Source organism: Vollenhovia emeryi, unplaced genomic scaffold (genome assembly GCF_000949405.1).
Source record: "Vollenhovia emeryi isolate VEMERY1.0 unplaced genomic scaffold, V.emery_V1.0 DF939144.1, whole genome shotgun sequence".
NCBI lineage: Eukaryota > Metazoa > Arthropoda > Insecta > Hymenoptera > Formicidae > Vollenhovia > Vollenhovia emeryi.
The window spans coordinates 1,675,481-1,688,359 of record NW_011967222.1 but is presented as its reverse complement, the minus strand read 5'-3'; the positions used below and the strand labels follow the sequence as shown (position 1 = coordinate 1,688,359).

Here is a 12,879-nt window from a genome sequence, read left to right as displayed (position 1 = left end):
GCGCGCGCGCGCGCGCAAGAGGGAGAGAGAGAGGGAGAGAGAGGGAGAAAGAGAGAGAGACGTGACGCGTGGCATCACGTGGTGTATTGATCGTTGCGCAGCATCCACCAGAGCCATTTCTACCTACTGCTGCCAACCTTCCTACCTACCCCAAGCACTCTACCCCCTTTTCCTCACCCTCCGTCTACAGTCACTCGCCTCCCACCCGCCCCTCCCCGCGCCTTTCCCTTCACTCTCTTCATTCACTCGCCCCCTCCCGCCCTTCTCCCGAACCTCCATTCTCCTCCGACCTCCGCTTCTGCAACAAACCCCCTCGCACCCTACATCCCCCGCCTCCCCCCGCCCCCTAGCCATGTCCTCTCTGTCGCGCTTCTCGACCGCTCTTGACGAAACCCCGTCAGACATCCGTCCTCCGTGTATCCAGCGAGTTAATTATTAAATGCATCGTCGTGCCTGCCGGATAGCCCCGCGCCCCCCGTCGCGCGCGTCTCCTCTTTTCACCCTCGCTGGTCCGCGCGAAGTCTTCCCCTCTGCCCGCCGCCGCGCGCCCTCGCGGTCCCGCTTTCACAGCAAGACGCGGTTCATCTAGAATTTTCGGCCGACTCTCTCGTGATCCGCGGGGTTTTAACATCAAAGCGAGTGTAAAATTGCCTCCATCGCCTGCCGATTGCCGTTGCGGTGCCGAATTCGTTGGACCTTCCCTTTTGTTTAAACCCCGCGCGCGGGAGAAAGTCCGACCGAGATGTATCTTTTCGCCCGTCGAGATTAGACTGATGAATTTCGCGCGCGCCTCTCGTATCTGCTATTTTTTTTCCTCCCCCGTTTTTTCGCGACTAAAAATCCAGCGTGCTCGCATGGAAATTGATGGCGAGATTCAAGATGGCGTTGCACAATCGCGCACTTCTTTCTCCCAGTGATCCATTCCATTTTCCCGCGGCGCATTATCAGTGCAACAGTTTCGGGGCGTATCGGTAACGGAAGCGGAAGATGACAAACGATCTGACATTTATCGCGGGGTACGTAGACAGTAAATTATTCAGTACGTCAGCTTGCCTTAGCAAGTTCATAATATTCCGCGTTTTATTCCCCCGCGGTAACTCCGATTGTTCAGAATCCGGTCAATGTGAGAGACTATATACGTGTACGGAAACCCAAAGCTTTTCGGGGGCGGGAGGGGGCGCAGAAGCGGAGCAACCCTATTCCCGAGGAGCGCGGTGAGACCAGAGAAACACGCCCGAGTCCATTTATTAGACGCACTTAGACAAGAAGACCGATCTATCTCCTTTACGTTTCCGTACACCCGATATTACGATTATATCCCTCTTCGGGGCGGGAAACCGGGGCACGGCGGGCACGGCGGTAGATCTAACCCGTTAATATCGCGGGCGCGTTCACCTGCTGGCGTAAACATTTTTTGTCGCGCCACGGTAAATGCCCCCGTCGCGCTTGTTTAAATGACGAGTATTGACTTGACCTCGTTTTCGGTGGAGATCGGGGTAGGAGGGGGTGGGCCGGTATTTACGCGAAAATGACGGCGCGGCCGCGCCGCCCCCGTCCGCGGCCTGAGCGCGCGGGAGGGGTGCGTTCGCGTGCGAGTCCTCGCGCCGCAAATTAATTTTAATCTGTGGCGGAAGCGTGCGTTTGCGCCATTCAATCCCCAAACTGCCGGATCGAGAGTTTATTGCATTCGATATACGCGATATCGCCTAAACGTTCCGTCCGTGTCGCGTATGAAATCGCGCCGGTGTATAAATTTGTACACAGCGCGTGATAATTGCGATTGTTAGAGGCGCGTGAATTATTCGAACGCGAATCGAAACGGAGCAAATCGGGTAAGACTCGAGCATGAATTTCTTGGAAAGTTTAGTACTGTGTGTATTGCCAATTTTACAAGACCACTCGTCGTTAATAAGCAACACAGTACGGTAATGTTAGTAGATGCATCCCGTTCCACAGCCGTTCACCGAGCGGCTAAGTGGTAGCAGATTGTAATTGGTTCTTACCTTTGAAGTCAAAAAGTAGAGGAAAGTCCCCTGTTGTCAGATAGGCTTCTAATATAAGATAGCAGGTTTTCAACATCCAAGTTCAATTACAATCTTTTTTCGCGGCGATTACGCAATCTAACTATGAATTTTCCACTAAACAGATCTCACTTCAAGGGCGATAAATTCATGGTGGAACCAGCAGACGATGCCTATTAATTTTGTAGAAAACCCGCTGTCTCATAATAGAGGACTTTCTTCTACACGGAGAAAACTTTCTTTTAAAATTTACCCTGAAAATCATGTAATCGTAGGACAACGTGGCATTTTGAAGAACTGTAATTTGAAATTTTATACAAGTTACTAGTAACATGTATACTGACAATAAGTATAATTACTAGTAAAAAGTATGGTAAAATTTCAGAAAACTCTCATAAAATTCTTCAAAATGCCATGTTGTCCCACGATTACATAATTTTCAGGATAAATTTTAAGAGAATTAATTCTCTCCGTGTGTACTGATAATAATAAAATTACTTGTATTATTTTACTTTTACTTCAATTATTATATGTGTGTATGCTACATTAGAGTTTTTTAATAACATATCTATGATTTCTCACCTAACTGTTTCAGTTTCTACGACATTAAATAATGTATATTTTCTTAATTTGATATTCAATATTTAAATGTTTTTTTTACCCCAAAAACGAACTTATATAATCAATATTATTTTTTCACATCAAAATATTCTGTTATTAACTACGTGTTAAAATTCAATCTACAATAACGACATCGTTAATTGAAAATTATATTTCACTGATTCGATTCGATTTAATTCGACTCGCTTCGATTTAATTCGACTCGCTTCGATTCGGGTGCAATTTTGTTGATTCGGTTCGATTCGACTCGACATAAAACAAAATCCTCGCACATTTCTAGCATTATTAATTATAGCAGTGATTAGAACGTATCAATTGTAAAGAAGCTGATAAAGGTATAATACATTCGAAGTTGAAACGATCACGACTGTTGTATTTCGCAGCAATGATTGATACGGCAGGTATCCTTCATTCGATTGTGGCGTGCTGCATTTTAGGCCAAATAGATGCCAATACGAACCCAATAGACGGACGCAGTAGGGAACACACGTCAGCTACAGGTCGTCGGCGTACATATGCGCACTTACGCACGTTAGAGCCACCAATCAAAGTGCCACAACATTGTATCGCACCGCATTGCCAGGAACATTACGCCTCCGGCGCGGCAAATGGCCGAAATGTTGCTCGTCACAGAGATAATAACACGGTGTGTCTTCATTGTTCTGCTCTGTCTAACGTCCGTCGCAATCGCTCGCCTGTCCGCCCGCGAAATCCATTTGTCTACCGTTCCGCGACGTCAAGTGGATCTTAGCGTCGCATCAAAGGTACTCAAACCTTTCGCCAATTACGCGACAGCTATCATCAATCATGCAACGAGCGCCGTATGGCATTGCAAGAGCGTACAAGAACGATTTATTGAAGCCAGACGCGATCCTGAGGATATTTGTGGAAAAGATACAACGACGTTGCAATGGTGCTCCACGAACGGGAAAGAAAGAAATGGAGGAAGAGAAATTGGCAGACGATGTGTTCGGTTCTACGTAGACAAGTTGACGTGCGAGTAATATTAATGTTTGGATGCGCGATTGTTTAATAATACTTTATAAACTCAAGCGGCAGAAAAGTGGTTTTGCAATCAATTTAAATTGGATACTGTCGAAAAATGACCTCACGGCTTGTTTAGGAAAAGAATAGTGACGTTAGGCCAGTGTCCACGACGCTAGAACTTGGTCCAAGTTTTAGGAAACCCGTAAAAAGAGAAGATGCTGCGTAAGGTACCTTGCATTTAACGCTCGCAACACTTTTGGAATCATTTCATCCTTGTTGTTTAGCAAACGTTAAACATGGATGAACGATGCTCACGAGCGTTGTGAGCGATGGAACGTACCTGTAGTCTTCAAAACTTCCCTTTACACATCTAAAGGATTAAGTTAGATTTTTATAAAGAGCGACTTTTCGGTTGAAAACAGAGAGCGCTCTCTCGAGAGCATAATTATATAACTTCATTATTTAACTTTCAACGAAATGCAAATCCCCTTTGTTACTCAACTATTGTAGAAGAGTTACACAAAACGTACCTGTTCCTTATGTCAAGTAGCATTTTTTACAATCATCAAATATACATGAGAAATAAGGAAAGATGTCTTCGACAGTGCTTTTCCAAATGGCGAAGCTATTCTTCCGAGCAGCATTTCGGCTCGTCCGCGTAAGTGAGGAAACTCGATTGGAGCAACTTAGTAACAGTTACTAAACTCTTCGCTTGATTGATTGCGAATACATGTAACAGCGAGAAATGGGACGATCGGGGAGAAAGGGGGTGGGAACTCGGTGGTAGCTCAGCGAGGCGCCCACTAGTAAGAGTAGACGCGGTGGTACAAAGAATGACAGCGACGGTACTCACCCCCTCAGGCCGAAAGCTCTCTTTGCCAGCTCCAGCTTGAAGACGCTCAGTCAACAAGCAGCCGGAAGCCTCGAGTCTCGCCTCCTTATGACGCTGCAACGAGTAAGGCGGCACTCCAGACCCCGTAGTCGCGTTTTCTTCTCACTTTCGCGACACTGCCGTGTTAACCGTGCTTTCTTACGTGACGCGGTAACGAATCGGGAGGTTTGAAAAAGGAAAAGGCGGAAGATCGGGAGAAAGAGAAACGATCGGGGCTCTTCTCGAATTTACTCAACGGACCGTGACAAGACTGCAAACGCGTTCGATCGGAACGTCGGGCGATGGGGACAACAACGTCGAGGCGCACCTAGTATGTGTCTTCTGAGGAGGAGAGAAAGAGAGAGAAAGTAAGATAGACAGAGAGAAAGAGAGAGTGTGTGTGTGTGTGTGTATGTGTGTGTGTGTGTGTGTGACACAAAGAGAAAGAGAGAGAGGAGGGCAGCGGAGGGATAAGCTAATTTTAGAGTTAAGGATCCGTGTGAAGTGGAAGAGAGGACGGCGAAGGAGCGGACGCGCGAGTACAATACATTGCGCGCATCGGGGACTGTCTCGTGCGAATGAGGGACAAGCGAGAGGATGGAGAACGCATGATCTTGGGACACGCTGCCAGAAAGAACTCGATCGCTGACCAATCGCCATTCGAAGATTTACCTCCCGGTAAATAGAGACCGCTGTCTCGGCCAACTGGGGCCATCATGGATGATGCTAATAGACCTCTTAGACGGAACATCGTGCCGTCGATTGAGCCGTTTAACGTCGGGATTGCGTGCCACCGTACCATCATCGGCTTAACCGTGTTCTCTAATCACGTGTGTCTATCGACGCGATCGCATCTGTCAGATGACCCTTTTTTTCCCGACTCTGAGAAAATTTTTCATCGGCTAAACCAATTAAATAGTGTTTCCGATTAAATTATAGATACATCCGATGAAATTTATCCGATAAAACGCAGTTACCGATGAAATTTGATTGAAAGATCACATTTTTTCATCGGATATACAATTTAATCGAATATATCCGTTTGTGATTATGTAATTGAATTATCCAATTATATTTAATCGGACGTTTTTCCCAGTGTACCGATACTTCTCCCACAGTCATCTGGAACGTGCGCCACAAAGGCAATTGTACGCTAAACTAATTGTCCAACCATCGAGAACTATCTCCGGTTTGCGGAGATATCTGGATGGTTGGATTTGAAAAACCTCTAAGAACTGAAAAGATTTCTCGGCAAGGCCTGTTATACAATACGTCGTGTGTATGTCGGCCATCGGCTACATCATGACATCCGACAGCGACATATCCGAGTCGAAATTTTTGTACTATTTTGACACTTTTAAGAATAATTTACACCTATTCAGCTGATCTATACACCTACATAGACCAGCAATAACTTACTTTGATGGCGTTATATTTTTTTACTCCTCCCTTGAATCTTTAATTCGAAAAATTTACTTTACCTCCTGCTTAAAATGACCTACTTTAATTGGCAAAGGTAGAAATTTCCAGCACTATGGGTTTTAAAGTAGGGGTAAATTTTGTACTTGCAGTTCGACCTCTTTTACTGTCTTAGGTCCTACTGTATAATGGAATTAAAGGTTCAACATAGGGCCAAAATTTCGACTCGGACATACACACGACGTATTGTATAACAGCTCAAGAGGCGGCATCTTTTGCGCTGTCTCCCTACGTTCCTGCAAATATGATACTCGCCATTTCTGACAACGATTCGCTACTTATCGTCCCTTTTCATTTCCCTCTCGTCGCGACGCGGGCTTCGTAATCGAGAAATTCTGATGACGGGCCACACCGTGATCTTCAGTTTTCCTAACAGGCACGGATGGTTCCCACGAGGCGACACGTAGTAATGAAGAGCTAGAGATTTAACGTAGATCGCGAGGTTGACGGCGACAACGGCAGGGAAGAACCGGACTGGATTAAAGGGGGGACAACTGCATCGTAATCTCGAGATTCCCCGCGAGAATGCTACTCGCGATCTCTCGCGTATGAAGATAGAAATGACACCCTTAAAAATCCGCGTCGGCTGCAATTCTTTCGGTATCTTTGACCACTACCGTCCGCCCTTGCGATAAAAAATCCTCTACACTTACAAAATACTTGCGTCTCTAATTGAACAACTAAATCTCGAGTGCGACGGGATTGGAATGGTTACCATTGTATTAGAATTTTCCGTTCAGCTTCCGGTCGCCCGAGCGTGAATTTACATTCCAAGCGACTCTCCGTCGTGCTGTTTCGCGCTTGGTTTATTGGCGCAAAGTTAGTCTATTTGCACCTCCGGTAATGCGGGAACAATGTCGGATTTTCGTCGATGCTCACGTATTCACGCAAGAGTCACGGAAGGACGATAGCACCATGAAGACGTTAACGCGGCCTCCGCGCTCGTTCGTTCGCGTGCATTCAGCCTCGAGTAACGAATTAGGGGATACGACCAATAAACATCCGTGTCATCGCACACACGACCAGAAAGTAGGTTATTCCGAAAAAAAAATTACTTTCCAGCTGAGAAGCTTTAACGTACGCCGAACGAACCAGCCAGCGATACGTTCCTTCTGTTCTCTCCTTTGAGTATAACAGTTGATAAATAAATTATTAGTCGAAGAAGAAAATTATTTTACCCAATCAGTTACGAGTCACCTACGAGAAATTTTTAGAAAGGATACGACCCGTGTCTGAACGCTCGACGTAAAATTACATTTCCACTCCGTACGATAAAGTGCAATGGGTTGTACAATTTGAGTCGATGAATATTCCAGGCGAACAAATTTTCCAGTTCTTTCATATCGCGACGCTCAGAGTTACGGCGAAGCACTTCAGAATGAAGGGGTTCTTTGAAGTTACGTTTGCTCAGCCAAAGTCGTCGCGGAGGAAAGCTGCGGGAATGATAACGCCGCCGAGGAATTTGCCTGCATCCCCGAACTTCCGGCAGACGTACATTGTTCCGCCATTCACTACGCATTCCCGGATTTTACCGTCGAATTTTCCCCTATGAGTTAACGATGCGACGCACTATCTTCCTTGTTAAGACAACATTAAGTTCTACACGTGAGAAAAGTTCAACGAACGAGACTCGCAGCGAACAGCGCGTAAATTTATTATATCCGAGAAATTCCCGTGATGATGCTACGGTAATTAAGGTGCAACGGAGTTTCCCTTAATAAAAGCGATAGAAATCGCCGATTGCAAAAGATCCAGCCTGATAAACGCGGTGTGCCGCATTTCGCGAATGTTTGCGAGCTCTCGGGTCAGAAACGAGGAAAGTCACTGCTCGGCGAGACGCAAAATGGTCGGAGACTTAATATACTAAACGTTAGACCGTAATATTTCGCACTGTACACAACCCTCTCCGAAATTGGTGACTTCCTGCAACGGGAAATGGAGCCGTGGATTAAAAACGAGGAGGAAGGCGGGACGGAAGGAAGGAAATTGAAGTGTTTGATCGTCGCGGCCGGAGGCGGTCTAAATCGGGGCTTTATTAGCGCGTCGCGGCCGTCGTGGAAAAACTAATTTTAAATATCTAACACGGCGCTGTGTAGGTAAACACATCGACGTGTCGCAAATATCCCGGGAGGGTGCGTTCGTCGCACGGCAGGATGGATAATCGATTAAGTCGAGGTATATCCACTTATCCGCTTGCTCTCACACCCCGCAGAGCGCAAATTCCAGAATCTCAAAGAGGCGGTACACGATGTACCTTAAGACGGGGTGGATACGGCGCTCAATTTGCACGGATCCTTGGCTAAGCCTCCAAAGTGATAACCGATCTACTAGATGCAGCCGGGGCGGATCATGAAGTTCCATAACGCGTCCCGTTACCTGCGACCTACCCTCGTATCCCTGGTAAGACACGCTCCGACGAATAATTACCACTCACTTACCCACTACCACGGCGAGGCCATAACTCTTCCATGTCGAAGCTCGCGCTTGTATTGCGCCGCGATATGAAAAAAAAACCCGTAGAAATTAACGGTGAAACTGCGTCGTACAAACTCGTTAAAAGATTACATCAAATTGCGTAACCCGATCGCATGCATCGTTATTATTGTTATCGAATAAATTTAGATGCTTTTATACGCAGCATCAGTGCTGATGCCCCGCCTTTCAAGGTGGATCCTGCATGAACCGACCAGAAGTGGAAAGTATTGAAACTTAAGTGTGTTGCAGAGTTGCTAGTTTTATCTATCGGCACGCGAAAATTCAGACCCGTCGCCGATGAAATAAAGAAAGGGAAAAATGTTAAACGACAACCCTCATCGGCGCGCAGTTCAACAAAGTCGAAATAGACGCGTAGACAACATCTTTATACTGTTATCGCGACAAGTATTATCGTATGCCTCGGTGGTCGAATTGATGCGACACCTGCCTAGAGTGTAGGGAGGTCCAGGTTCAAACCCTGGCTGAGGTAATATTTTGCGCAATAAATTTTCTGTATCATTAAAAATGCCAGGTCAAGAAAACATTGACGTTAAGAAATGTTAAAGTTGAACTTTTTAACATCCCATTAAACGCCAAGTAACAGTTACATAATGTCATTATTACGCCCGTGTTATATTACATTTACATTGCTAAGTAGAAAATTATAATATCGATGTTGTGTAACTATTACTTGGTGTTTCCGGGAATTATGGGCCGATTACTCGCAGAAGCACTTGAAGGGTTAATACTAGTTTAAAGAAAAAGTAGATCTTAACAAAAAAACCAAGATATACATAATGTTGTAAGAATTCAAATGCCCTATTAAATACATGAGGTCACCGACCTCTGCAAGCAAATACTTATTAGTGAAGTCAAAAGGTGCGATGTTTTGAGGAAATTTGACAGCACTTTGAGACTTGACAACATCACATATTTTTAAACACGTTTTTAAATGTGCATGCGTAGCCTAAAGTAACAATGCATTTGATCAATAATGCATTAAGCGATATTCTTTTATGAAAACAGTACAAATTTAGAAAAATAAAAGGGGCCCCACCATACCAACCGCTCCTTCGTGCAGGAGCCATCTTAAAATACAATTCTGCACTTTTCTGCCTTCTTTTTTTCTTGTTCGCGTAATAAGCTTTCATTATTTCATTTTGATTTATTATTATTATGTTAAATTGTATTGCAACGAACGAAACGGTTACACGCGTATTTTATTTTACGGAAAATTACGCAAAAGGCACGCGTACGCGAGGTACCGTACGTGAAAGATCGGGGTGGTCGTATTCAGTGGACTTGACGTTGGATGAGGTGCATCACCGTATTACATCCGCGTACGAAACCGCCGGGCCGCCCCGAGGAGGCGGTGGGTACGCGTGCACGAGGCAGGGCGTGTGCCGCCGTAATCTCAATTCAATTTGAGAGCACGTCGTCGTGCAGCGCGAGGAGTCCCTTTCGTGATAATCTCCGCCGGAAATACTAGACGGCCGAAACTTCGCGACTAACGCGATTTTCAAGTAAATTTCACTGCCATTAGGATGACACGCCATGGCTCTTAGTCGGAGTATCAGCGGACCCGCTCGCACGTGTTACCTACCTTCCGCCAAGTGCGGACATTCGAGGGGAGCTAATAGCCGCGCGATATTACCGTGGCATCAATATTTTACTTGGAAATTATTTGAATCCTAATTGTCATCAGTTATGATAATCGCTACGATTATTGGGCAAATCGGATCGGATGGAATAAAGTATAATTCGATAATCGTATTACAGCCGATACATCGAATTATTATTATAAGGCCGTCTCAGCTGATACACATCGCTTCGCTGGGACCCGAGAGTATTAAAATAACGAGATACGGTCGACACGCCAAACGAATTACGAACGTGTATCGTGACGAATGTTAATCGTTACGGCACTCGACGACTCCTCGGAGTAAAGGCAAAAGAAACAGGAACACACTGCGTTGCATTGTTCGGGGTGCTCGGTAACAAACCCCGTTGGAAAACAAATAGTAGACCGACGGGAGACATCACGGAGGAAGCGGTACATCTTAAAAGTCCCGTAGCTGGGATCCTTTTAGCAAATTACGAAGTTATCGGAAAACTCTCCCGAAGGGGGACACGCCTCGCGGCATTATATTTAATAACGTCCAATAAACGTTACTCTCCGCCACTGCTTTCTCTTCTCCCATTTTTCTCCCCGCCTTTTTTTTCTCTCCCGCTCCGCTCGGCCCTTTCGCGCCGTTCGTTTCACCCCGCTTTCGTAATTCTCGGCCTCCCGCGCTCTCTTTCTCTCTCTCTCTCTTTTTTCCAGCGTGCCGCTAATGTTTCTACTTGCGTCATATTAAAACGATTGATTTCGCCCGCGATGTTCCGTCTCTCGTCGGAGATACCGCTCCGCGCCGAAAACCGATATCGACCACTTTCAGTCTGGGCACGAGTCGAATAAACGGCCGCCATTAGCCGGAGAGTCCTGCGGCGTAACACAGGAATTTGTACATCCACCCCGTTCCGAAAGTGGTCAGAGAGCTTGTAGCTTTCGCGACGATTACATTAACGCGTTGCCGCACGCGAATTCTTTCACGGCGACTGCAAATCCCTTTGACCGTCGTACGTGAGTCACCCGTTGCAGATGGATCTCGTTCTCCCACGCGGAATTACATTACTCGATAATTTATTCGCGCTGCAAACATTGACTTTAACCATTCGCTAAATACCCTTTTAAAAAACAACCAGCGAGTCTCTTCTGTTACACAATTTTTCACGGAATTACTCCTGAATACATCCAACTGCGGGAAATGAATTATTTCGTTCGCCAATTACTTTCTCTGTACTAACTTGACTGGAGGCTCCCGTTATTTTCCCGGCAAATTTCTTACATACATTAAAATGCATTTTCATTAAAGCCTAATCTATTTCTGTTAGGGTCTCCTTCGTCAGAACAAGCGATGAGCTGCGGTCAATTTTCGACAGGCGAGATCTTTTCCATCTGGAGCGAGGCGCTCGTGAGTCAAGCGTTTATCCAACGTGCTGAAGTCGCCGGGACGTTTTGGTCGTGTTAAGGAAGCACGGGGCGAAATCTCGCGTGCGAGAAGTTGTAGAAGAGGTGCAGTCGTACGGAACGGAACGAGCCGGTAAGATACCGTACGCCAGGATGGGACAGTGATGTGCAGCAGTATTTATAGTATGGATTGTGTCTGCTTGGCAGCTCGCCATCGGATGAACGGCTCTCCCAAGAGCCCTACGCGAGGCACGGACCAAGCAGCGGTACGTACGAAGTGCTATTGATAACTATTGTCTCCACATTTATCCGCGAATCGCTTATTCCCTCCGCAATCTTTAGACCGCCGTCCCTAAGCCGAAAAGAAGAAAAACGTCTTTCTATGCGCGAGGGAGCGACGACCAGTGGCGGCGGAGGTCTTTTTCCAGTCCGGAGCCACCGCGGCGGCGGGGATGAATCACAATCGGTTCCGATCGGTACTCGTTCGCAAGCACGACCTGGCTTTTATTAGACTGGCTGACACCGAGGATCACTGCCAAACTAGGATCGCGCGAACAATAGCTTCCACGTATCGTCTCGGCCAGGCGAAAATAACCACAGTTGCCTGCATTTCCTATCGCACTCTTTTTGCACCAAAGCGAGCGAGCGAGCGAGCGAGAGAAATAAAAAAAACTCGGTTAATTTTGACTTAATTTAAAGAGAAATTTGCTGTAGATAAGGGAGATTTTTAAATATGCGTTGGTAGATTTAAGTATGTATGTTTTTAAAGCGATAAAAAGTAAAACGAAAACAACAGGCACGGGAGTGACGTCGAAGCGAAGGAGCGTCCTTATCGCGGAGAGCGAATATTGGCGATAGCGCGGTTTTAAGATTTTGAGATAATGTTTCTGGAAATACCTCGCAGTCGCGTGCCCAGAATCCATTTCCGTCGTCCGAATGCCTCGTTCCTCAGCTTCTAAGATTCCCAGACGACTCCGGAACATGGCGGATCAATGATCCATCCGCTCCATCTTATGCGTACTGCACGATGCGTGACATGCCGGCGGAATTTTTATCATCTGCAAACTATTCAGAATTTAAATGCCAAAATGTATACCCAAAGATCCTAACGTCTCATTCTAAAGAAAGCTTTGCTCCAAAAAAGTCGAAATACCGGAAATGAATTGTTACATCGCTCAGTTTTGCATATTAATCTTTTTCGCGTAAAGCAGAGAGAGAGAGATTCGTTACCTTGTGAAAAGTAAGCGAGAACATTTCGCAACAATTCCGTTATTCCTACTTGATAGTAGCAGGGAGAAAGAGAGAGAGAGGAGGGGGGGGGGGAGAGAGAGAGAGAGTGCATTTTGTGAATATACATATATTAACGTTTCACGCAGCACACATTTCGCGCTTTCTCGATAAAGGATCGTGATAAT

General features: G+C 46.0%; 1 protein-coding gene across 3 annotated transcripts in view; it reads right to left on the bottom strand.

The window, feature by feature from the left end:
• LOC105566564 (poly(rC)-binding protein 3) overlaps nt 1-12,462 on the bottom strand; it is a 121,893-nt gene extending 109,431 nt beyond the window's left edge. For all 3 annotated transcript variants that reach the window (XM_012020657.1, XM_012020655.1, XM_012020656.1), the window contains exon 1: nt 12,362-12,462. In XM_012020657.1, coding sequence (XP_011876047.1) covers nt 12,362-12,447 — 86 coding nt within the window. In that variant the 5' untranslated portion in view covers nt 12,448-12,462. The remainder of the gene's footprint in view (nt 1-12,361) is intronic.
• Between the last annotated feature and the right edge of the window lie 417 nt (nt 12,463-12,879).